The following is a 27635-nucleotide window of genomic DNA, read 5'->3' on the forward strand; positions in this document are numbered from 1 at the left end:
TCCATGTTGTAGCATGTATTGGAACTTCATTCCTCTTTATGGCTGAATATTATTCTATTGTCCAAATACGAAGTTGGACAATTAAGTTCGCGAACTCATCCTAGAAAAAGTGCTACATACCTCATTGCTGAATATCACTACGGTCACCTTCGAAGTACTCCCCTTGGGAAGCTATGCACTGACGCCAGGGCCTAGTCCACCCTTCAATGCAATTTTGGAATTCTTTTTCTGGAATGGCCATCAGAGCTGTCATTGTATTACCCTTGATGTCCTGAATGTCATCAAAATGTCTTCCTTTCAATATCTCCTTTATCTTCAGGTAAAGAAAGAAGTCATTGGGGGGCCAGATCAAGCGAGTAGGGAGGGTGTTCCAATACAATTATTTGTTTACTGGCTGAACACTCCCTCACAGACAGTGCTGTGTGAGCTGGTGCATTGTCGTGATGCAGGAGCCATGAATTGTAGGCGAAAAGTTCAGGTCGTCTAGCTTTTTCATGCAGCCTTTTCGGTACTTCCACATAGTAAACTTGGTTAACTGTTTGTCCAGTTGGTACAAATTTATCATGAATAATCCCTCTGATATCAAAAAAGGTTAGCAATAGCATTGCAACAAGTTCACGAACTTAATGCGTATACCACATTTTGTTTATCCATTCATCAGCCGATAGATGTTTGGGTTGTTTTCACTGTTTTGGCTATTGTGAACAATGCTGCCACGCGCATTCATGCAGACGTTCCCATTTCTTTTGAGTGTATACCTAGGAGTAGAATTGCTGGGTCATTTAGTAACTCTGCTTCACTTTTTGAGGAACATCCAGACTGTTTCACACAGCTCCTGTTTTCTTTAATTAGTATCTAAATCCTACTGGTTCTTTCAAGACTTGGGGGGAAAAGCCCCCCCCCCCATCTTTTTCATGAAACATTTCTCACGGCAGGATGACTAGCTACCTCCTCTGTGATTCCCGTAGGGCACTCACCACCTGCATGGACATTGTCAGTGAACGTATCTGTCCTCCTGGGCTGGGAGCGTCCTGAGAGCAGGGGTTGTGCTTTCCTCCCTCGCTGTGGCCCCAGCATCTGGCACACAGCGTGCTCAGCAAATGTGGGGTTGGTGACTGAAGGAAATGGTCCATGGCTCTCTAGCAGCCTCAGGGTCCAGTTGAGCTTCAGGAGGGCGTCTTCGTAACAGAGGGCAGGCTGTGCTGCGAGCCTCCTGAGTACAGGAGTGAAGGTGTGGGTGGAGCAGGGGGTGCAGATGCCTGAGAAGACACAGAGGAGGGGAGTCTGCATGCACGGATGCCGTCTGACCACACATGCTTAAGTTCAGAGACTGCCTTGGAATGGGCCAAATGAGACCCATCCAACTGGCTTATGTCGGAAGGGAGAAGGGAGGACAATACAGCTGGGCAAAAAGGCAGTTAGGACGGCAGATCACAGACAGGTGCCCGAGATAGTGACAGTAACAGACCTCAGGCTGGGGTCGAGCTCCACCCATTGTCTCACGTGAAAGCCAGCATGGAGCATGGGAGGAGCACAGCTTTGGGGAGCAGCCGGCCTGGCTTAGAGCCTCTGATCCCCACATACTCACCTGTAAAATGGGGACAGAACTCTCTCTGCTCCTGGTGATTGTGAGGAGTAATGAGAGGAGTCATGGAAGTGCATGGGAAGGTGTAAATCTACCTCACACGCAGCAGCTTTGCTCCTCAAGACCTCCCTGGGAGGCCGGCCAGGTAGTTATGTTAATATCTGTAGGGAGGCAGGAAGTTCTGAGTCAGGGGGTAGGAAAAGAAGTCGCAGTGATTGCTGTGTGTCAAGCTTAGTGCTCGGCACCTGAACACGGTATTCCAGCTCATGCTCATGGTAAGCCTATGAGGGAGGAATAGAGTTTTCCTCATGGGCACTAGGGCTCAGACAGGTTGAGTCATTCCCCCAAGGTCACACCGCTAGGAGGTGACAGAACAGGGATCAAAACCTTGGATCGTAGCGCTTATGGATAACCCATCCTTCTTCCAAAGCCCACAGCACAGGAGCCTGGGTTGGTGAATGCATTCCGTTTTCTTGGCATGTGAACGCATTTCCAGAAGCCTGCCATGTATTTTTAATAATTGGTATGAACATGCGATCTCTCGTCAGCTGGCTTCCTGTCTGCTGTAAGACGCAGATAAGAAAGAAAGAGATGAGCGGACACAGGAAAATCCTCCACAATCGTTGGCAGAAATCACTTCAGCCCAGAGTTACGTTTCTCAGTTTAATTCTCTGAGCCTTCTGTGTCTGGCTCATGTGAGAAAATGACTTCCTGGGTGAAATATGAAAACGCCACGTGTGAATGTTCATAGTCTCGCTCCGGCAGCTCTGGTGATGATGGCTCAGAGGAGAGGGGTCTGCAGCCTGTGTCTGGGAGTCCGATTCCATTCCTCTGAGATTCCTGAGCCAGGACCATGTTGGGCTGGGCTCAGGGGGCCCAGTGACAAGGAGTCAGACACAGGAAAATGGCAAGGTGAGGGACTAGCTCTGACAGGACTCAGGGGCAGTGTGGCCAAGAGCCAGATACTAAATGAAGCTCTATATAATAGATAATTTTCCCCAAGCACTCCTGACGTGCTGGGTGCAGAGTAAGTCTTTCACAGGCACTGAGCCTTCTAATCCTCCCCAAAGCCCTAGGAGGTGGGTAGTAGTAATATCTAGATCCATATTATAGATGAAGAAACAGTCGCTCTCAGAAGTCACTATATTAGTTTCCTAGGCTTGCTGTAACAAATTTCCACAAACTGGGTGGCTTAAAAATAAATGGAAATTTATTTTTGTGTAGTCCTGGAAGCCAGAAGTCTGAAATCAAGATGTCACAAGGCTGTCCTCCCTCTGAAGGCTCTAGGAAGAATCCCGTGCCCCTTCCAGCTTCTGGGGGCTCCCTGCACCCCTTGGCTTCTGGCTGCATCACTCCAATCTCTGCCTCCATCTTCACATGACTTTCGCCTTTGTGTCCGTGTCTTGTCTTCTTCTGTTTTTCATAAGGACACTTGCCATTAGATTCAGGTCCACTCGGGGCAACCCAGGATGATTTCATCTTAAGAGCTTTAATTTAATTATATCTGCAGAGACCCTTTTTCTAGATAAGGTTATGGTCACAGGTTCCAGGGGTAAGGATGTGGACATATCTTTTTGGGAATCACAATTCAACCCACTACACTTACCTAAATTCACACAGTCAGTGGCTGAGTTGCGAGCTGAAGTTCAGCCTAACTCCAGAGTCCATTTGCTTGAACACCAAGGGCTAAATGCTACATTCTTATCTGTTGTGTGACTGTGGGCATGTTATTTAACCCCGCTCTGCCTCAGTTTCCTCATCTATAGACTGGGCATAATAATGGTAACTACTGCATGGGGTGGTTGTGAAGATTAAGTGAGTTGACAACATAAGGCACTTGGAACAGTGTCTAGAACAGAGTATGCATGCAACAAAAGCTACCATTATTGTTGCTATTGTGATTCCCAGGAGAATGCAGCCTCATTGGAACCCTGGATGAAGGCTGAGCAGACCTGTTGCTGAGGGTGAGGCTGCCCTGGAGACAATACTCTCAGATCTGACTTTGCTGGGTTTGAACATCTGCTCTCCAGTGCTTAACTCTTATGAACCATCAACCAGATAAGCACAGATGTGAAAGAGGTTTAAACATTTATATGGGAACACTATGCTCAATGGATGCTAATAATTTTGAAAGAATCAATGAAGAAAGTGTTTCTTTAAAACAAAACCAAGTAAAACACAGGACTGATACTGGAAGAAGCAGGAAGTATGAACAGGCCAATAAACCAGTCCCAGCCAAATCGATCCCCAGTCATCTAATATCACATGGCCCGGGCTGGGGACAGTTGCAAGGTGTAGCAAGGTCATCTGAGGCCTGTCAATTCACCTCTCCAGCCTCAGTTTCCTCCTCTCTAAAATAGGGGGATCAAGGTGTTTTGTAAACTGCATGCTATAGAAATGTGAGGCATTCTTATTACTGTATGTGTTTGCCAAGTGTTGAGTGCCTGTATCCAAGTGGAATGGACCTGGGGTTAGGACCCCAGTTTGGAGAAGGGCAGGGGATTGGGTGAGCTGGGCACCGAGAAGTGGGCAGGCACAGAGATGCTGCTACTGTTCCCTGAGCTCTTAGGAGGGGCCCACAGGTTGTGTCAGTGTCATTTGAACTGAGTATCTTTGGGTCATGCTAAGGGTTCCATCCTATGTCAAGGTCAAAATGACTCAGTATTTGAAGTTTAATCCACTGTCGCTTTAGGGAGTAACTCCAATAGCAGAGAACAATGAAATCCCACCACGTGGCCCACAGTTCCCTTTCAGAATCACTGTGGGAGCCGAGGTGCCTGGACGCTGCAGTCCCCTTGCCCGGTGTGGTTTCTGTGGTTGGTGGCTTCCTGCAACTGCAGGGCAATTGTGTGAACCCACCTAAAGTTCTGGTCAGGAACTTGCTCACCCTCTGCCTCTCAATGGCCATGAAAAATGCTGCAGAGATAGAAATCTTGTAGCTTTTCCTTCTTTCCTATTCCTTGTTCTGTCTTCCACTGAAGAAACAATTGTTCAAATGATGACTTAAGGACTTTCAGAAAAATATGAGACTGGAGGGGCTCCCTCAGCTCTGTGGGGTACACACTCATGAACCTTCCCAGGCAGCCCTCTCCCTGAGTCTGCATGTCCTTTGTCACCATCGTGTTCTCCAGTTGGACATTGGGGTGAGGGCTGGTAGGGGACCATCTGGACTTCAGATTTCTTGGATTCAGGCTTTTCTTCTCTTACCTTTTAGCCTTAAATGTATTGTCCTGAGTCTGCTTCTAACTTTTGTATCCAAAGCGCAGCCCCTAGGTCCTCCCTAGAGATTGGTGAGAGTCTGGTGCAGAAAGTTTCAACCCTGGCTGCACACTAGAACCCATGGTAACCCCTAAAAAATCCCAATGTACAGGCCTCTTTCCAAACCAACTAAATTAGAATGTGTGTGTGTGTGTGTGTGTGTGTGTGTGTGTGTGTGTGACCTAGTACCAGTATTTTATAAAAGATCTCTTCTGGGTGATACAGCCAGGATTGAGAACCACAAATCTAGCCTATCTTTAAAATCATTTAAAAACCTTCCTCTCCACCTTTAAAATATTACTTATTTTTCTTTTCAGTATCACCAGATTCACCCAATAATTTGAGCCAGCTGCTGAACAACTACATCATCTGGTCAAAAGTTGCCAGTGCTGAAAAGAGTCATGACATAGAAGCTTGTTCATTCACTCACTCATTCATTTGTTCATTTATTCATTCATGTATGCATACATTCCTTTGCTCATCATTCACTTGTCCACTCAAACAACATATATTGAGCACCTACTATGTGCCTGCCAGACCGTATGCTAAGCAATGGGGACAGAGCACTGAGCAAGACAGGAAAATAAGGCCCCTATTTCATGAAACTCACATTCAAGTGGAGGAAAACAGAAAACAGATGAGAGCATGAGGGATAAATGACGTGATGGAGAAATAGGATGAGGGGAGAGAGAATGTTGGAGACCATTTAAAACTTGTTAATATTGTTAATATGGCAATATTCCCCAAATGTATTTGAAAATTCAATGGAACCCCTATGAAAATCCCAATGCCTTTTTTGAAGACATGAAAAAACTGGTCCTATAATTCATATGGAATCTTAAGGGACCCTGGATAACCAGAAGGGAACCCAGATAACTTGAAAAAGAACAGAGTTGGAGGACTCATACTTCCCAATTTCAAAGATTACCATAATGTACAGTTATCATCAAGATAGTGTGCTGTTGGCATAAGGACAGACATATGGATTGGTGGAATAGAATTGGGATGCCAGAAATAAATCATATGTCAATGGTCAGTTGATTTTCAATAGGGGTTAGAACAGTATTCAATGAGGAAAGAATATTCTTTTCAACAAATGGTGCTTGGACAACTAGCTATCCATATGCAAAAGAATTAATTTATAATATTACCTCACACCATATACAGAAATTAACTGAAAATATATCAAACACCTAAATATAAGAGCTGGTACTATAAAACTCAGAAGAAAACATAAGTGTTATAAATCTTCATAACCGTGGATCAGTTAATGGTTACTTAGCTATAATACCTAAAGCACAAAGAACCAAAGAAAAAAACAGATAAATTTGGTTGGACTCACCAACCAAATTAAATTTTTTTGTGTGTCACGGGATACTATTGAAAAAGTGAAAAGACAACTCACTGAATGAAAGAAAATATTTGCAAGTCATATATCCGACAAGGCCCTAGTATCCGAAATATTAAAGAACTCTTACAACTCAACAACAAAAAGACAAATCAATTAGAAATGGGCAAAGGACTTGAATAGACACTTCTCCAAAGAAGATATACAAATGGCCAATGAGTACATGAAAAGAGGCTCAACACCATTAGTCATCTGACCATCCTTGTCATCAAAACTATAATGAGACACCACTTCACACCTGACAGGATGGTGATAATCAAAAAGTGGCAACAATGTGGAGATATTAGAACCCTCATACATGGCTGGTGGGAATGCAAAATGGTGCAGCCACTATGGCACTTAGCAGTTCTTAAAAATGTGAAACAGAGCTACTATATGACCCTGCAGTTTATATATATATATATCTATATCTATATATAGATGTATAGATAGATATATAGATATATAGATATAGATACAGATATAGATATATTGATATATCTATATCTATATATACATATCTCCAAGAGAATGAAAAACATTGGTTCACACAATAACTCGTACATGAATGCTCATAGCAGCATTAGTCAAAAAGTGAAATAACCCAAATATTCATCAATTGATGAATGGACAAACAAAATGTGGTATACCAATATAAAGGAATTGTATTCAGCCTCAAGAAGGAATGAAGTACTGATCTATGCTACAATATGGAGGAACCTTAAAAACATTATAAGTGAAAGGAGCCAGGCACAAAAAGCCACATATTGCCTGATTCCATTCATATGAAATATCCAGAGTAGGCAAGTCCATAGAGACATAAAACAGATTTGTGGTTGCCAGGGGCTGGAGGAAATGAGGATTGATGGGTAAAAGGAACAGGGTTTCTTTTCGGAGCGATGAAAATTTTATGAAATTAGACAGTGTGAATGGTTGCGAAAACTCATGAATGTACTAAAAACCACTGTACTGCACATTTTAAAACTGTGAACTTTATACTACATGAATTATAGCTAAAAAAACACACCAACAAACCAAAACTGATCCTTCTGTCTGCCATGTGAGAATGGCTTGGGAGGGGCAATGGGTGGGAGCAGGGAGGCTGCTTAGAAAGTTCTGGAACAACAATAAACAATAACTCAGTGGCTTAAACAATCAACGTTCTTGTTTAACCTTATCAGACCTCTCATCCATTGTACGTCAACTGTAGCATTGGCTCACAGCACCCCTTCTGGATGCCAGATAATAATAAGAGATGGCAGTGCTTTGGATCTCAGTGGTAGCAGTGGAAATTGACAGAAGTAATGGATTAAGATAGGATTTGGCAGTAGAGTCTGCAGGACTAGTACAGAACTTCATAGAGAATATCCATTAATCTCCTAATAAGATTGCTCTAAGGCTGGATTCATTCAAGTCTTCAACTAATGTTATTTATTGAGTGCGTACTATGTGCCATGTGCTTTTCCAGGTGCTGGGATACAGCAGTGAATAAAGTACAACCCTCCCTCCTACTATGTTCTCATGGAGCTCACTTTCTAATAGATGGGGTGGTGTTTGTGACAGAGGTAGGAATAGCTGGACATTAATACCTGCTTCTCTCTCTCCCCCCCAGGCACATAGTAGGACTGTTATTCCCTGCCCCGCTGAGCTCAGGCATGGACAGTTAACATGTTCTGGTCAATGAAATATGGATGGACGTGACATGTGACACTTTGGAGTAAAAGCTTTAAAAGTCAGTGCACACTTTGCCATGCACTCTTTCCCTTTGCCATAAAAACTGTCCCAGAAGGTGCCCCACCAGCTGTGTCCTGGAGTTAGCATGCTATGGTGGCAAGCTACAGTTGACCCTCCATGGACAAGTATTTTGATGACGAATGAACCTTTATTGTTTGAATCCACTGAGTCCTTTTTCTGTTGTTACTACAGCAGAACTTAGCACACCCTGACTAATGCATATTCTTTCTCACTTTTTCATCCTGTTCAGGACATTAAATCAAAACTCAATCCCAGCTCATACCTTAGAAAAGTAAGGCTAGGATCTCAGTACAGTAACTCAAACTTAAAACCAAGAGTCTGGAGGCACATGTCATGGAGAAGATGCTGTTGGTACCAGCCCACTGTGTGTGTGTGTCTCATCTTGCCCATCAGACTGCAATCCTTAATGGAGCCTGAGCACAGCACAGCATGGGCTCCATAAATGCTGAAGGAGCACTTGGATTACACACCCTTTACAAAGAGGTAGATTGGTTGGAATTCTCCCACAAAAAGAGGGAAAGTCTCTGTGGGTATGACAGCCTGTTTTTCTGCTGACATGGTTGTGCGGAAAAAGCATTAAAACTTAAAGGCTGTATTTGTTCAAGAATAGGAATGGCTTTCCCAAGACAGTGGTCAGAAGAGGCCTGTCTCTCAGACAATTTTCCAGCTGTTCTGCTCCATGGCACGTGAGAATTTCTAGTAAACAGCCCATCCCCTGGAGAGCACCGGACAGGTAGAGGCTAGAGTTTCCCACCTCAGGGCTGTCCTCTGTGTGGCACTGTGTCTTTTCTTTCATGTCCTGGGGGGCTCTGGAGCCCACGTGCCTCCTGAAGGCACGAGGGATGCCATTAAGGAACATGAAATAAACAATCACTCACACATCTAGGATGCCTCTGACAGAAGGTGTTCCTGAACCACGGCTGTGGCTGGCAGAGCCCTTCCCTCCGTACGTGGGGCCCACAGGGCCGACTGCAGCCAGGGCTGAGCCAGGACCCGTGCCAGAAGGGGAATGTCTATGAACATCCTACAATGCCTCTCTGGCATATTATTATAATCAAATCTCACCTAGTGTTCTCCTTTTAGTAACGTAATCTGGAATTTACACCTTGCCCCCTCTCCCCAAGGGCCTGAGGCAGTACACAGTAAAAGCCCAAACGCATAGGACAGTTAAAAAAATAAAGACAAAAAAAATTAATAATAAATAAATAAAGACAAACTATCAGTAGCAGAGATCATCTGAGGAACCAGAGATAAAAGGGTCGCTGCCCAGTGTTGACTTGGGTTCCAACTTTCTGACAGCCAAGGTTAAAAAGAAACCAGAGTGGCTTATCCAGTCACCACGGCCTGATTGCCTGAGTGAAGGAAAGAAGTGGACGCAAGTTCACGGGGAGAGCGAGCGCAGCCCATTTCCTGGTGCTGAGCTGCACGAGGATCTAGCCTGTGGACCTTTATCTCAGGGGCACGAAGTCACAAAATGAACAACAGTCCTTTATAGAAGATTCTGAATCATTCTTCAATTGGCAGCGTTAGCCCCATAAGTGGGCCCTCGATAAAAGGTGAAGGTGTAATATTAAATTAAATCTCAACTCGGCAAAGACATTTCTGGAAGACGCCGGCTTAATGGGCCCAGACAGATGGGCTGAAGTTGGACATATGGAGGCATGGGGAGAAAGTTTCCAGGTGAAGGGAATAATTTATTCAATAAATATTTACCGAGCACTTACTCAGAGCCAGGACCTGCCAGTGGGGGCTGGGGACACACAGATGGCCTTGGCCTCTAAGGAGGTCATGGACTCTGGGGGCCAGGTGCACAGACAGATAATTAGTAATGTTGTGACCAGATGAGGGGACAAACAGAGTGAGGTGGGGGCCTAAGCAGAGGCATCCAAGGCAGCCTGCTGGTCCAAAGGCTCCTGGAGAAGATGCTTCTGAGTTGTCTCTTGAAGGTCAAGGAGGAATTTTTTACATGAAGATGGCATATTGGGGTGAGAAGGAGGGTGTTCTGGGTAGAGGGAACAGCACATGCAAAGGCGTGGAGTAAGGGAGAGCGTGATGCTTTGAAGTGCCAGTAGCTCAGGGTAGCTGAGCACAAGGAATGAGAAAGGGGGCTGAGAGGAGGATGGGGAGGGAAATGGGGCCAGACCCTCGAGGGCATCCTGAACCGCAAGGAGTGTGGGCTTCCTCCTCTAGCTGATGGGGAAGATTTTACACGGGAGAATGATCTGCTCAGAACTTCAGACGGTGCCGTCGTTGCCTGAGAGGAGTGAGTCACGCTAACTGGGGTGGCCCTCAGCTAACAGACACCCCCCGCCAGGTCTGCGTCTCACTGGGGACCCAGCTGGCCACCCACGACCGCATGGATGATGATGAATGACAAAGACCTGTTGCACTGTCTGGGGCTGTCTGGGATGACCCATCATCTGCAATGTGACCTTCAGCATCAAAGCCTGTGGGACACCAGGCTGCCTGTGAGCAGCCCACAGAGCAGCCTGGACCCAGATCCTTAGCACTCACCTCAGCCTGGACATCCTGATATCTCTTTATTTCAAAATGAATACTGTGAGATGGGATTTGGACAAGCTTTATGAAGAGACCAGATGTTTGCAGAAAGTGTCTGCCGTAGGATTGGATTCTTTTTTTTTTTTCAGAGCAACTATAGAGGGAGGTAAACTTATTTAAAACTCTATGTGTTGCTTCTTCCAACATCTGTTTCCATAGAGACATAGCTGGAATAAGCCACTGGTTTCCAAGCCAGGTGTATGTCGTCCATGACTTCCAAATCCCCCATTTGCTTCCACAAAAAGGAGGGTAGAAGCATGGAATGGGGAGGGAAGTTTGAAATACTCCTCTGTGCCAAACTGCCCTTAACTTGATTATTGCCCAAATGGCCAGAAAGCCACAGAACCCAGAGTAGAAGGAATTGTTGATATAGGTAGCGTGGAAGCCTGTGAAGACAGCCTTCCGCCATTTCTGTAATTGGATTGCACACCCATCTCTTGTTGCACCCTGCCTGGGAAGCAGATGGGGGAAGGCTTCAGGGAGGGCAGGTGGTCTCAGGGTGCCGCCTCAGGGGCTGCCCTGTGGTTCTCCTGGGTGTTTAACGTTCAGCGACCTTGAGTGCTGTTTGCCATTTTCTCTCCGTGTCAAAACCATTTCAGAATGGTCAAGTGGAGGCGTAGGTGGTGGTCTGGTATAGAAGGGAGGCTTGCTAAAAAAAAGCAACAACCCACCTTTCCACCTAGATTCACAGGCTGTCTTCACATCATCAGTATGCATGGCTTTTACTTTTGGGGGAATTATTTCAAACTATTTTCCTTAAAAAAAAAAAGAATCCCATATGGGTGCGTGTGTGTGTATGTACACACATACGCAGTGTCAACTCTTAGTTTTCATCTTACTTCATCTAAAAACAGCATTTGACACACTTCGTCAAAACTTCTTCCTGGAAACACGTTCTTCATTTGGTCTCCTAGACACCAAACTCATCTGATTTTCTTCCTATCTCTGTGGCTTCTTCTTACAGGCTCTTTCCTTCTACCTCCCCAATCTCCAAACAGTGGCACGATCGAGCATCTTTCCTTGGTCTGCTTCTCTTCTCCATCTATAGGACCCTGCCCACCTGTGCTCTCATCCAAGGCTTTCAGTGCCACCTGTACGATGTCTGCATCCAAGTTCCATCTTCAGTTCACACCTCTCCCTGAACTCCAGACCTGTATGTCCAACACCTACTCACCACTGCCACTCGTAGAGTCAGGTATGCAACAAAGGAGAGTCCCCCGCTTTTCCCCAAGAATACAAATTATATTTTAAAACAATTTTTTAAAACATACGTGGCAGGTTTATCCACACCTGCTGTATCTGAAATGCAGAAACAGCCAACCAGACTCTATAAAGCAGAGGAAGGAAGAGCTGAGATGCAATGAAGGAGCACTGAGCCCGGGGCCAAAGCATGGGGATGGGGCACCTGTCAGTGCTCACCTTGGTCTGGGGCATATGTCTCTGGAGACCTTTCCTTCCTTCTTCACATGTCCCCTGTACATGGACAGCTCTTTCCTGGGCCCCCGTCCGTGGATGGCTCTCTCCTGGCTACCCTTTTCCTTTCTGAAAAAGCTCCACGTTAAAGCCCCTTCTCTGGCTTCTCCTGTTCCCATCACCACTTAATGATTCCTTGGGCTCCAGTCAGGATGTCTTCACTTCTTATTGTACTGCTCTCTGGGTGACCATTCCCTCAGCTCCCCTCCTCAATGTGTTAACTGCCCCTCCCCCCAAGTTTCTATCTACTGGACAAGTGCTCCCTTCTGCTCTAGGACCCTGCATCCAATCTTCCAACTGCTCAGAAATGAACCCATCACATTCTCTCCCAAATCTGCTCCCCATTCTGCACCCAGACTCAGGGAAGACATCTGCTACCCCCCCGCCAGTCAGCAATCTGGGCGTTGCCCTTGCTGCCTCCCTGCCCCCACCCCTTAGGGTCAATCAATCGCCAAATCTCGTCACGTCTGCTTCCTTAATATTTCTCAAGTCCACGACTTCTCTCTGTTCCCGCTGCAACTGCCCCGCTGTAGGTTGCCATCAGCTCCTGCCTGGATTATTGCAAAAACCATCTCTGGACCTCCAGCCTCATATCTCTATCTGTGTTCACCCTAAAGCCAAGGCAAATCTGATCATGTCACTTCTCTGATTAATAATCTTTAATTTTGAAGTTATAACTCCTCTGCTGAGCGAGTGTACAAGGTCCCTGATGAACCAGGCTCTTGCACTTCCTGTCACCTCCTGAAATATATACATAGATAGTTTAACTCTTTAAGAAAAAAAATCATACATTAACATCATACTTAATCATGAGAAACTAGATGCTTTGCCTAAAACTGGGAACAAGGCAAGGATGTCACCTCTTACCATGCCTGTAGCTGATACAAAAATAAGACAAGAAAAGAAATAAAAGATATGTAGATTGGAAAGGAAGAAATAAAATTGTCTGTTTTCAGATAAAATGATTATCTGTGTAGAAAGTCCCAAAAGAATCAACAACAACAACAACAAAAAACCTCCTGGAACTAATAAGCAATTATAACAAGGTTGTAGAACACTAGCTTAAAACAAAAGTCAAATGCTTTCTTGTATACTAGAAACGAGCAATTGGAATTTGAACTTAAAAACACAGTACTATTTACATTAGCACCCAAGCCAAAATTAAATAGGTATAAATTTAACAAAATATGTACAAAATCTATATGAGGACATCTACAAAACTCTGATGAAAGAAATCAAAGTAGATCTATATAAATGGAGAGATATTCCATGTTTGGGGGTAGGAATACTCAATATTGTTAGGATGTCAGCTCTTCCTAACTTTGTCTATTGAGATTCAATGCAATTCCAAACAAAGAGCAAATTACTTTGTGGATATCAACAAACTGATTCTAAAATATGGAGCAACAAAAGACCCAGAATAGCTAATACAATCTTGAAGAAGGACAAAGTAAGAGAACTGACACTATTTGATTTTAAGACTTATAAAATTACTGGATCAGAACCTGCATTTCTTTTTTTAAGATTTTATTGGGGAATATTGGGGAACAATGTGTTTTTCCAGGGCCCATCAGCTCCAAGCCAAGTTGTAGTCCTTCAATCTAGTTGTGGAGGGCGCAGCTCAGCTCTAAGTCTAGTCGCTGTTTTCAATCTTTAGTTGCAGGGCCCACCATCCCATACAAGGTTGAACTGGCAACCTTGCTGTCAAGAGCTCGCGCTCTAACCAACAGAGCCATCCGGCCGCCCCAGAACCTTTTAACAAGATCCCTATGGCATTTACATACACTAAAATCTGAGAAGCACTAGCCTAGATAAAGCTGGCAGATCTTCAAAATAGAATTATTAAGTAGAAAGAAAGTTAGAGAACAGAAAAACCATAATCAATTCCTTTCATAAAATAAAGAAAACCAGACCTATTCCAGAAGTTCACAAATGTTCAACTTTAATTTATATTAGAATTGTTTCATTGAAAATACATTGTATATACAAAACTTTTATGAATTTTTAGAAACTAAGTAATTGATATAGAAGAGTGTGTCTGTAAATAAAATAATGTTACCTTTTCTTTTCATAACAAAAAAACTGACTATAAAACTATAGTAATCAAGGCAGTGTGGTATGAGTGAAAGAACAGACAAATAGACCAGTGGAACAAGAGAGAGCCCAGAAATAAACCTACACAAATATAGTCAACTGATGTATCACAAAGACACAAAGGCAATTTAATGAAAAAAGTATTTTTGACAAATGGTACTGGAACAACCAGACGTGTATAAAAATTAATCTAGACACTCACCTTGCACCTTTCACAAAAATTAACTCAAAATGGATCATAGACCTAAATGTAAAATGCAAAGCTATAAAACTTCTAGATGATAATAAGAGAAAATCTAGGTGACCTTAGGTTTGGCAATGAGTTTTTAGATGCAATACCAAAAGCATGATCCATGAAAGAAAGAACCGATAAGTTGGACTTCATTAAAATAAAAAAATTTCTGCTCTGCAGAAAACAATGTTAAAAGAATGAAAAGACAAGATATAGACGGAGAGAAAATGTACCTGGCACATAACAAATGCTATAAATATTTATTACATAAAAATGAATGAGGCATCGGAATGCCTCCAGTAGGACTTTAGAATCTGATTTTAATTCCCCAGACACTTGTATATACTCTCACTGGGAGAATCATCTCCACAGGTCTTTCCTCTCATTCTCAATCCCTTCATCCTGTTTATTTATTGGAATTTATGTGATCTAAAGTAATCATGCTTATTTATCTGTTTGTTTACTGTCTGCCCCCCACCCCCAATAGCCTATGCGGGCCATGATATCAAAAGCCCTGGCTGCTGTGCTCACCTCTGTCGCCCCTTGGAGGCTGTGTGTGCGGGTAGTGGGCTGGGCAGTGGGGAGACTGCTCAGACGTGGCCCTGTCCTGGAGAAGCTGGTGGTCCAGTGGGGGTGGGGCGGGGCGGGGACGCACGCAGCAGAGATGGACAGTGTGACACATGTCCTGACAGAGGAATCTTCAGGACGATGGGAGCAGGGAAGAGCAGGTACGTAAACCTGGTGGAGCCAGGAAACTCAGGGACACGTCCCCATGGAGGTACCACAGGGGCCTGGCATTGAAGTTCATTTACTTGTCAGAGAAGAGGTTTGGGAAGAGGGGAAGCATGGTCAAAGGCATGAAAGCGAAACCCAGAGCAAGGCCTGTGACTGGAATCCTGAAGTGTTCAGAGTGTCTAGAGCAATCTAACGTTGTCTGAGGGAGGTAGGGGAATACGGAACAGACCACAAAGATCTTTGATCACATCTCCCCCAGGTGTAGACTTTCTCTCTCGCTGGGAGTCCTGGAAAAAAAAACACCAGCCCTTGAGGAGAATTTAGGACACCTCGTCCCTGGAGCATACTGTTCAACCATCATGCTGTGTCTGACAGAGGAGGGTCTGACAGAAATCAACTGACAGCTTAGTGGTGTTTGGTGGAAAAACGACAATAAACCGACAGGCCTGTGGGTTGACAAATCAAAGGGTTCTGCTACTATGGCAACAGAGTGACAGGGCAACCCTAAAATAAGAGGCGAAAAAGAAGAGCAGGCCAGAAAAGGTTCAGAGAGAACTCTCAGCAGACACCTGGAGGGAAACACAGTGACAGAGCATCTGGGTTGAGAGCCAGAGCTGGCTTTCCTGCAGCTGCGCCTTGTGAAGTCGGGATGCCCAGGGCAGGACCCTCCCGCTTCCTAGACTCAGTTTCCTCATCTACACAGAGAAGATTTCCATGTCATGCTGCGGCTCCTCAGTTTGAGAACCATTGCCCTGGAAGGTCTGGCATGGACTAGGGTTCTATGCACAGAGCTTTGAGAGCAGCAGTACTTATTACAGAAAGGAAGAAAGAAAGGTAAGACGGGTGACACATCAAACCATCACTTCTATGAATCGGACTGCACAAGGCTGATCTCTAAATGGTCCAGGGGGACAGGCTTCCTGGATCCACTTCCAGAGTCTGCTGACTCAGGCGGACTCCAGACCTGCAGCCTCTCCCCACCACAACAGAGCCTGGGGGACCCCCAGTGAATACTCAGCCCCCACCTTAACCTTGAGTGGAGGCAGCAGCGCCTGGTCTGCTGGCTGCCCTTGGGCTCAGCAGGAAGCCAGCTAGGTCTGTTTTCTGTCCACCTGTCCCCACCCCAGGTCTCCCCACAGGCTCTGTCTGACTGGCCTTCTTCCCTCTCTATATTCTGGGCCCTCAGTCGGCCCATGACTCTAATTTCAGTTCTTATGTGTAGAATATGAAAACACTTCCCTGCCCTACCCACTTCACAGATCTTTGGCCAATGACCAAAGGCCAATGAAAACCCCTAAAAACTGCAAAGTGTTGAAAGGGAGGGTAGGGAGTGGGAGTCAGTGTAGTGAGTGGTGTCGCCACTGACCTGCGGGTCACCTTGGGGAAGCTGCATAACCTCTCTGGATTTCTGTTTCCTCGTCATCAGAAAGGATTGCACCTATTCCTTAGAGTTATTGCGAGGATTCAATGAATTTACACACAAAGCTAGCTATCCTCACCATCATTATTACTATTATTATCATCACCCCAGGCTCTTTCTGCTTGGGGGGCCCATTTAGCCTATGGCAGCTCTTCCTCCAGCTGATATCCTATCTGGATTTCCAAATCCTGGTGGTGGGTGGGGAATTTCCTCAGGATGGAGTGGAGGGCAGCTGTGCACATGAATGGTGGCCAGATGTTGCCTCCCTTCTGGAAACAGCTTGTCCTCCCAAGTGACCTCGGCTGCCCCCTAGCCCATGGGCACAGCCAGTGTTGGCCTTGTCGGGTTTGCTTCCTCCCAGGGTGTACAGCTAAGGCCGCGATACGGAGGCACACAGCCCTAAATCTCCCTCCTAAATCCACGCCGTCAGAAACGGTCACCTTTGCCATGCGCTGATTGTTGGGCTGAGGAAACCCTCTGTCTGTCTCCAGACAAATGAGGCTGGGCATCCTATTTGCTAGAAAACCTTCTTGCCCAGAAGGATAAAAACCTCTAGCCCTAATGCATAAAATGACCATTTCCAGTTTAGTTTAAGAATTCACACTAAAATCCACAAAAAGATTTCCCTAATAATGAATGCAGCAGGAGAACTGGAGAAAATTCCCGTTTTCTCAATAGAATTTGCTATGCCGTAGGGAAATCAGAGCCTACAGCACACCCCGTTCAGCCGGCTGCCTCCGACAAAAGCCTGTTTAACTGTTCTAAGAGAAAAGTCAACAAACATACAACTCCCCTAATCTTGAACTTCCCTGATCTGGAACATTTTAAGAAGCTCATTCAGTGAAGGGCAAGGTCAAATGCAGTATACATTTCACAGTACTTTTATGGAAGTTTCTTTATTTTAACAACCAATTTCTGATATCAAATGTGTGAAAGGAAATCTATGGTTTATCACTTTGAAAATCATACAGTAACTGGAAGGAACTTTTGGTATGCTTATTCCCTAGCAGCACTTGCTAGGGAACTCATTTTCAAGAAAGAATAAAAATGCAATGTAACTTCTGGACTGATAGATCATCAGGGCCCATGTGGGCCTGTGATGATTTCCCTGTGACGGCCCTGATTTCTTCTCAGGCAGTGCATCTCAGGCAGTGGAGGAGATGGGCTGCCTCACCGTCCCCATGTGTGGGGAGCGGCATCCTGCAGGTTTCCCCCCTGCTGGTGCCTGGAGCTTACCTCCATGCTGTACCTCTCCACCGTCCTTCTCAGGGGGTCCACAGCCTGCCAGCAAATGAGGATACACAGGTCAATCAGCAGCATGCCCCCGACAATCACAAGCAGTTTCTGGTCCTTGATGATCTGCAGAGAAGGCAAGAGCAGAAGAGAGTGGATGTGAGAGAGATTCCCCAGACAGAAGCTGAGCAGCTGGGTCAGGGGAGTGACTGTCACTCCTGTTTGAGAATCTCCTGAGACTCGCCATAACACACAGGATAAATCCAGCCAAGCTCCTTTGCTTAGCATTCAAGGCCTTTCAGGAGCTTGGCAGACCCCTCCCTATACACACCATCAAGTCTGACAGCTGTTAGTCTGTGGCCCTGCTGTGATTTTCACCCCTCATGCCTTTGCAGGGGCTGGTTCTTTTGTCTGAAACACTCTATTCTTTCTAGCTGGCAACTCTTAGTAATCCTTAAAGATCCAGATCCATTGTCACCTCCTCCGTGAAGTCCCCTCTCCTGCCCACAGCAGAGCGAATTACTCTCATAGCACTGTTCACATATTTAATTACCAGAAGTAGTAATAGCAGTAACAACAAAAAGAAGAGCTAACATTTAAGAAACACTGCCTGCCTCTTTACATATGTCATCTCATATATAAAGACACAAATTATTATTCTTCCCATTTTACGGATGAAGAAACTGAGGCTAAGTAATTTGCTCACTGTAATATTACTCTAAGAGGTGAAGCCCAGATTTGAACCAAGTTCCTCCTGTCTCCAGAGTCCATACCCTCCAACATTTATAGCACTGGCCAGGCGTTATGTTAAGTTGTATACATGTCTGCCCTCCTCAGTAGACTGGGAAGCCCCTGACAGAAGAGAAGCCTCTTTTATTTATTTGTGCACCTTCAGTACCCGCAGGGCCTGGCACGCAGTAGGTAGTTTAATGGATTGAATAGAGGTGAAGGAATATAAAAGAAGAAATATAACTTCCAGCCCTCTTTGCAGCCTGAGATATCTTTATTATCCTGTGAAATTCCCACCCTACTTTCTGCCTGTTTGATAGGGATTGGCCTGGGGACAAATGCTTTCAGTGCCAAAGCTCGTGTTTCACTCATTGCATGTTTCTGTGCCTCTTCCCCCAAATAAAAGCTAATGTGATGAAGTCGTTCTGGAAAAGACTACAGAAAAATAAACTGAGGCAGAAGCTTAGGAAATATCACGAGATCTGGCTTTTAATGATTAAAGCCACTTTTAAAGGAGAAAGAGAAACTCAAGGGGCCTCCCTGCAGCTGAACTATGAAACAAACAGGAAGAAAGTATTTCTGAGTCATTGCCAAAGAGATCCAATCCACCAACACTGCTTCACTTGGGGGCAGGGTGCTGGCAAAGCCTCCACTCCGAGATTTTTCAGAAGCATCCAGTGAACTGCCGATGCTTTCCAGAAGCCCAGGTTAGCACTTGCCCTGTGGGAACTAAGTAACTCTCTGAACAAGTTCAAGGTCACTTGACGCCTCCTGTCCAGGGCTCAGGTTTTACTTCTTATGAGGCAGCACCTGCTGCAGGTTCCTATCCCTCCCCACCAGAAAGCCCCCACACCTTCTTCTCCCTGTGCCTGCTACAAGGCTGGAGGACATCTCACTGGATTTAAGGTCACGACCATCTTCTCTGACATCTCTATGAGTAGCCACTTCATAGTATATGTGTGATCATTTGATTCATGTCTGTCATCTCTACTACGCTGTGAGCTCTGTGCAGCTTGGTTTTTGCTCCTTGCCCTATTCTTAGCACCCGCCTGAGCCTGGCATAGAAAAAGTGCTCAATAAGCATTCGTCGATGGATGCTGATCTAAGAAAACATGTCCTGAACACTCGCTCAGTGCCAGGCCCTGTGCTGGGCACTGGAGACGCAGAGACGGACTGACCCTGGCTCTACCCTCCGGGGCTGGGAGGACACACAGACTTGTACTGGATGATTACGAGACGGTGCTGGAGGAGAGGAAGTGGCTTCACAGAGGAGGAGCTGGGGAGAAGGGACTGTCGGGCAGAGGGAGCAGCATGCAGCATCGCAGAGCTGGGAGGGCTTTCTGGATGGCAGCTGACGGCAGCGACTGTGTCATATCATCTCTGGCTCAAGAGTCTCCTGAGTTCCCATCATCCATAGGATAAGTCGAGCCAAGCTCTGCTGCTGGGCATTGAGCTGGGCCTGACCACCCCCCAGACACACACTTGCACTTAACCCCTCCCTACTCTCTGGCTGAGTTGTTTTTCAGGCCTTCATACTGCTCTTACTATAAGACCCTATTTTATACAATACAATACAATACAATACAATACAATACAATACAATACAATACAATACAATACAATACAATACAATACAATAATATGATAATACCGGGTCTTATATAAGACCGGGTCTTATATTAATTTTTGCTCCAAAAGACGCATTAGAGCTGATTGTCTGGCTAGGTCTTATTTTCGGGGAAACACAGTAGGTGCAGGTTCTTTTGTCTAAAATGCCCTATTCTTTCTGTGAGAGGCCTTGTGCGGCCGGGTGTGGGTGGGGTGGGTTGGGGGTGGCTGGAGACAGGGCTAACGGGAGGGGGAGAGCTTGTGTGACATATAATGGAGACTCACGAGGGGCTGATGAAGGTTTAAGCACCTTTAAGCATGCATGTGATGGGAAGCTCTGTGCAGCACTGAGGGGTGGACCCGAGGTGGGAGCCTGTGGTAGGGTATGAGTTAGGAGCTAGGGCAGTTGTCCTGGTGAGCAGGGAAGAGGCCTGAGGCAGAGCAGAGACTACCAGGGCCGACAGGAGGATACGATGCCACAAACTCTGGGAATCCGCCTGTCCATCTGGCCTCAGCCTCTCAGTCCTCTCCCTCTCCCCAAACTTCCCCCACCAGTAAGTGCCAGCACCTCCAAACCCCACCTTCCCTGCCACAGCTTTCCTGACTACTCTTTCCATTGTCACTTCCAGGAGGCAGTGACCTTGAATTTGCTCAGCAGTGCCATTTTCCCCCCTGGCCTGTTCCTGAGGAGCTATAAGAACACTTTATACTCCAGCACACAACACCTTGGATGGCACAGTCTCTCCTGGACAAGTAGTGGCACACAGAAGGGAAAGAGCTGAGAACCATGGGGTGGGGCCACACTCAGTGAGTCACCTGCAAGCGGGGGAGACCTCTCCTCAGAGTGGATGCAGTACCTCTCCCCCTGCTGCCTGAATGGGAAAGCACCAGGTGGCACAGCTGGCCTTAAAGGATGAGCACCAGGACTTCCTTTTGATAAATGTGATAAAGTCGTTCCAATTTCAAGGCTCAAGTATGAAGTTTGAGGTAGCACGAGGCAGTGGAAAGACAAGATTTGGGATTATGTGGACCTGGACTGGAGTCCTGGCTCTATCTTTGGCTGCCTGTGTGACTCTGGGCAAATCATTTCCTCTCTCATCCTGCATTTCTCATTTATAAAACAGCAAGGAGCAGGGGGAGGCGGGGAGCAGGGAGGCTCAGGTACTACTTCTAAACATGGTGCAAAGGAAAGAACATGGGTTTTGGACTTAGAAGACCTCATTCTATTCCCAGCTCTTGTCGAATGTGATCTTGGGCATGGTATATAACATTGCTAGGCTCATTTCCTCTTCTAAAATCAGGACAATTGAGCCGTAAGCTGCAGAGTTGCTGTAAGAGTAAAATTAGGTGATGTATGGAGAGCACATAATTACAGAGTCTAGCACTGAGAAGATGCTCAACAAAATGGTAGCTGTTTGGCTACCATTACTTGGGTTTTCACAGTGATTCAGTTTATGTGCCTAACAGTGACATCTAGGGGCAAAATGTGATATTGCACCTCAGCTCTATTAGACCCAGGACTAACCATCACACACAGATGGATCTGTGGTAGGAAGCTTCTGAGAATAAGAGGAGAGGATATGTCTAATTTCCTTTTGGTACCATTTCCAAATCCTGGAACTTGACCAGTGTTTATGACTGAATAAATTTAGGCTAAGTAGTTGTGAGTTACATTTCATTTATTAAGTGTAGAAACATTTATTGAGTGCCTATTCTGAGTCAGGTTTTGTTCTAGGCACTGGGGATGCAGCAGTGGGCCAATCCAAATATCCTGCCCTCATGGATCACTGCATGATAGTGAGGGAGACTCATTGTAAATAATTAAATAAATAGCCATGCATATACACAATACAAAGTCAAGGAGAGGTGATTTAAAATAATCTTTTAAAAAGAGATCTAAAATTTTAAATTAAAAAAAAACACACACACAGCACTGACATGACCATACAAAGTCTGAGTACCAGAGAATCCTCACATTGGGCAAGGCCAACTCTCCAGTCTCCCCTTAGCTTTTCTGACTTCCTCATTTGTCAGCTTTCCCTTTAAAAGCAGCATGAATTCCTCTCTGTTCAATCGGTACATATTGCTGCTATCATACTCTGTTCTCTCTCTGAGGCTCCATCCCCAGTGAGTGAGAGATGGGAGTGAAGGCACCCAGGAATGAGTAAGCACCAGGTTCTAGAATCACATTTGAGTTTGAATATTACAACTACCATGTTTTCCAGAAAATAAGACCTAGCCGGACCATCAGCTCTAATGTGCCTTTTGGAGCAAAAATTGATATAAGACCTGGTCTTATTTTAATATAAGACTGGGTATAATATAATATAATATAAGACCCAGTCTTATGTAATGTTATATAACATATAACATATAACATATAACATATAACATATAAGACTGGGTCTTATATTATATTAATTTTTGCTCCAAAAGAAGTATTAGAGCTGATGGTCCGGCTAAGACTTATATTTGGGGAAACACAGTAGCTGTGTGATCTTGGGTAAATTTCCTAATCCCTCTGAGCCAGTTTCCTCATCTACAAATTGGGGACGATAACTACACAAACCACATTAGATTACCAGAGGTTGGTTTACAATTACTGTTCAACAAATGTCAGCTATTATTAAATGTCACTTCCCATTGTTGTTTAGAGCAGGGATCAGCAAACTGAGAATTTGGCACACCGCTTGTTTTAGTAAATAAAGTTTTATTGGAACACAGCCATATCCATTCATTTATGTATATGGTTGCTTTCATTCTACAACAGAAGAGCTGAGTGGTTGCAACAGAGTTTGTGTGGCCTGCACAGCGCCACATATTTACTATCTGGCTCTTTATAGAAAAAGTTGGCTGACATCTGGTTTACCAAAAAGGGCATTTCTTTATTTCTTAAAAAAAACTGCAGCTATTTTCACTGATTCCGAATGGCCTGCTGCTAGGACCAACTCATTGCCTGTTCTAGGGACACCATTCCAGGGAAACACAGAGTGAATGGTGCCCTTTGGAGTTGTGCAATGCAGTAGGCATGCCTTCCTGGTGTCACTCAGATGACCGATGCTTTGGTGAAGCTGTTAAAGCCCTCTCTTGACATTTTCCTGAAGCTGAGCCGAGAGGAAGGTCTGAGGGGATGTACCTATGGTACCGTGTGCAACAGTATCAAGTCATATTTGTAGTGAACTTTCTTTGTCCTCCAAAAAACAAAACAAAACAAAACAAAAAACCAACCACCTGCCCCAGAGTTGAAGATCTCATCTCTGAGTTATTGCTTTCCTCTCAACGTTTCAATTTAGTCCTAGTAAGAGGCAGAATGAATAATAAGGCTTCCCAATTCAAGATTTTATGATTGGTCTTTAGAGAAAAAACTGTAACATGATATAAAAACACTGAATTTGGAAGCATTAAGTCACCGTGTCAATACATCCTTTAATAGGCTTCTTTTCCTTTAATGTCTTTAAAAATGTGGCCATATGGGGTGAAGTTTATGTTTGTGCACGTGGGGAGTGCATGCCATTGTGGGTAGAGGGAGGAGGAGGAGGTGGGGACCAGGGAAAGAAGAAAAGAATAAAAAGACTGTATGAAAAAAAGTGTGTGATTGCATTTACAAATTTATGTAAATCTAGTATGTCCATGTGTCAGTAAAAGAAACTAAGGGGCCCGCTTTAACAAAAAAATCTAAGCTTAAAAAGAACACAATAAAACGCAACAATAAAAACCAACCTTGGCTATATAAACTGTTGGAACCATGGAGAATTCAATCCCAGTTTTGACCTGCAACTGCCACAACCCTTTCAAAATAATCTGGGTCTCAGACTTGAGTTTTTGATGGGTGTAAGGTATAAATTTCTCTTCTACACCTTTAACCTCCTCTAATTTGCTTGATAAATGCAGCACAGCAAATCTACTCCTAGAATAACTAGAAAGCCTAGAGCAAAAAGTGCCTCATGCTGGAATGTGTATTCATCTGGCCTTAATCATTTTCACAACAGACAAAAGTGGTGACCAAATCTGTACTCAGCCTTTGGCAGTTTCTCAGAGAAGCCCCTATGCTGGACCCCTGGGCCCACCCCCAGCCTGAGCTCTGACTTGCCCAGACGCCAGGGGTGCAGTGGGCCCCTGGGCTCAGGCAGCGCAGCGGGGTGTGGCCGTATCACAGCTCCGCCTCCCCGGGAACTTTCACACAACTGAATTCCTACAGGCTTCCCTGACATGTTTTGTGGATTGTGGCCAGATAGTCAGTGTTCTTACTCACCGGTCACATGAGTAATGAAACACAAGGGCTGGTTCTTTATTACAAATCACAATATGGAGTAATCACATATTGACACAACAGAATCAACACTGTGATTCTTCAAAGCCAGGAAGGAGTTGTCCTAAGTGGCAGAGCCTCTCTCTAAGGAGCGCCACAGAGCATGAGGGCCCCAGAAGTCCCTCGGTGCCTCTCAAACTTTGGCTTGCCTCAGTATCACCAGAAGGGCCGGTGAGAGATTCGCTCCTGGGCTCCAACCCAGGATCTTGATTCTTAGGGCTAGGAGTGGGGGTGGGGGAGGCTGAGAATTTGCATTTTTACAAGCTCCCAGGTGATGATGGTGCCCTGCTGGTCGAGCCTGCACTCTCTGTAGCCTTGATCCAGACCAGAGGCCTTCCACCCTGTATTACTAGTACCACCTGGGAAAGCCCCCAACCTCCTGATGCTCAGCTCCAGCCCCAGAGAGACGGTTTCAGCTGGCCCGGGCTGGGTTACCTCTTGTAGTTTTCAAAGCCTCCCATTTGACTGTGACATGCAGCCAGCGCTAAGAAGGATGGGTGATGAGACTTCTCATCTCACAGACAGAAGGGAGTTATCACAGATGCTGCTGAGGCCCTGCGAGGGGTGGGGCCCTCCAGGCGAGCACAGGCAGCAGGTGGCCATGCACGCCTCTTTCCTCCCTCTAAGCCAGCCTGCATTTTCCTATGGCATTCCAGTGTGGGGCAGGGGCAGAGAGGGGCAGACAGCCCAGATCCCGACCTGGAGAGCAGCTCCTAAAGCAGCCCGGGCAGTGAAGACGCCGGTGGTGAGGCTGACCACCGAGTGAGAGGTGCCGCTGGGCACCAGGCAGAATCACAGCTCAGGAGACAATGCCATTCCCCATTTTACAGATAAGCAAACAGGCCCTGAAAGATGAGGAGAGTTGCCTGAAGTCCCACGGCAGGGCAGTGGTGAAGCAGGCAGTAGAAGCCCTGCTTTGCAGGCTGGCCCCCCTGACTCAGGCATGCTTTCTGTCTGCCACAGGTGCCAGGGCTCAGAGCCCAGGTAGCTGGATGACAAACGCAAGTTCGGGGTGCAGATTTGGAACAAAAGATACTGTGTTCCAAAGTGGGATGAGACCACAAAGCAGGGGCTGCCCAGGAGACGTCTATAAACAGGTTAGAGCCACATCGGGGGTTTAAAAGCTGTGTAGGGTGGGGGCTTGCTAGTGAGGCTGAATCAGGAAGAGCAGTTTTGGAAAGTGGTGACGTGATGTTAGGAGACGCACCCCCAGGTGAGAGGATAGGGGTTGGGGGGGTTCCCTCCTTGACCTCAAATCAAGAGAGAGGCTTTAAGGAGAGAACTCAGGTGGCTTGATTGATAGGGGTCCCTGTAGCCTGGGGACCCAATGAACTGGTGCCTGACTCCTGCCTGAGAAGCCTACAAGGGGATGACAGGCTGGCCAGCTGCTCTGGGGGGCAGGGGACAAAAGAGGGGTGGCTGCTACAGTGGGATCTACCTACAACCCCTGAGTAGGAGTGGAGGCTGCATGAGTGCTTCCTGCACAACAGATGTGGCCCACAGAGCAAGGCAAGGGAGGGCTGTGTGGGCCTGTGGAAGACAAGCTGGAGGGGCGAGTGAGCCCAGGAGTGGGGGAACCGCCAGATTCCCCGGGGGCAGAGGAAGACACCACAAAGGGCCAACTCGGGGAATATTTCACCCATGTCAAGGGCCCTGCTGGAGAGAAAGTCCCAGTAACAGGGGTGGCGGCAGGGGGGTTGGAGGGCGGCTTTGAAAAACCCACAAAAACACCCAGGAGCGTCTAAAGGGCCTGCTTAACCTCTGCCAGGCCCAGCAAGCCCAATGCCAGCTGCTGGCAAGCAAGGTCATTCCCGGCCCTTCCACCACTCTAAGCTCCAACTTGGGAGGGTTTGGAAACCTTGGGATGATGGGAAAAAAACTCAGGCTGGTAAAGGAGAGAAGCAGCCCACCTGCACCCCGTCTCTCAGGGCAGGTGGCAAGGCTGAGCAGGGCGAGGGAGAGGCTGTGCCTCTGAATGCAGTTTGAGGTTTAGGATATTAGGATGGATTCCACATACTAGTTGCTGACCAGAGGACTTTCAAAGGTTTGAGACTTGCCTGAAATTTTATCGAGGGGCAGGGGAAGAACAGCACCTCTGGAAGAGTTAAAGGGGACAGTGGTGGAGAAAGTTCCTTTCTGCTCTATCCTGAGTCCAGCTTAGTCAGTATGCTGGTTCCACCCAACCGTGCAGGTGGCAAATGCTTTCCAGCTACATGAAGGCAGACGCCTGTCCTCTAAAGGCCTCTTTGAAAATGAAATCATTAAACCCTTCTTTCTAAGGCTCCCGTTGCCCAAAAGTGCAAGTTCAGATTCCTCACGTGGGCTCCTGCTTTCTCCTGCAGCCTCCTCTTGCACCCCATTCCAACGAACCCCAGGCCCCAGCTGTAAGGAGCCTCTTTGAGCAACACGAATACACCCCTCGCCTCCCCAGGCCTCTGTGCACGCGGCTCCCTCTACAGGGCTCAAAAACTCCCCAGCCTCTGCCTGGCTAAGCCCTGCTCACCCTCCAGGTCTCAACAGGTGACACTGTTTATATGAAGCCTCCCCTGGGTGTTTGTACCCTAGGACCTGTGTCCCCGACAAGCCCTTGTCACTGTGCGTTGGAAATGCTTTGTTAACTCTGATTTCCCCGGGTGACTGAAGGTGTAGAGGGGGTGGAGTGGGGTAGGGCAGGGATTGTGTTTATCCCGAATCCCCAGCAAATAGCCCAGTGCCTGGCACATAGCAGGTGCCTAAAAAGTATTTGCTAAATAAATGATAAGCGAACACAGCAGACACCCTCCAACTGAAGGAGTGATTACCTTCTTCTTCATTTTCACATTTTTGAAGATGGCGTGGACCCTCCATGTCTTTGCAAACATTGCCCCAAAGGCAGTGGTGTAGCCCACGGTGAGAATCCAGGTCCTGACCTACAGGCCATGAGAAAACAGAGGCATTAACATCCCTCGGTGGACCAACAATGTTCCAACAGGGGAACGCTAGGTGACAGGGCCAGATGCTCTACACGTCAGAGGTTTACTGGCAGCAATAGTTCAATCACATTTCAATTTGATAGCCATTTAGTTCCGTCCGCCACTTGCCAGACCCAGGGCCCAGGGCCCAGGATGTCTGAAATTCAAACCCTGCCTTCAGTGGGCCCACAGCCCCAAGAGAAGCAGTCATAGTGTGAGGCACAGAGCCCCAGGACCATTGAAGGGTCAGTAATGGACGACAGAATAGCCCACTGGGGTTCCCTCTGCCTCGCCTTCCCGGAGTGCC

General features: G+C 46.2%; 1 protein-coding gene across 1 annotated transcript in view; it reads right to left on the reverse strand.

The window, feature by feature from the left end:
- Positions 1-27635, reverse strand: part of GABBR2 (gamma-aminobutyric acid type B receptor subunit 2) — a 335814-nt gene that overhangs the window by 36405 nt on the left and 271774 nt on the right. The window contains exons 12-13 of the mRNA XM_081067695.1: positions 27179-27286; positions 17735-17857 (exon numbers count right to left, since the gene is read on the reverse strand). Coding sequence (XP_080923821.1) covers positions 17735-17857; positions 27179-27286 — 231 coding nt within the window. The remainder of the gene's footprint in view (positions 1-17734; positions 17858-27178; positions 27287-27635) is intronic.

The sequence above is a fragment of the Rhinolophus hipposideros genome, assembly GCF_964194185.1.
Source record: "Rhinolophus hipposideros genome assembly, chromosome: 11".
Taxonomy (NCBI): Eukaryota; Metazoa; Chordata; class Mammalia; order Chiroptera; family Rhinolophidae; genus Rhinolophus; species Rhinolophus hipposideros.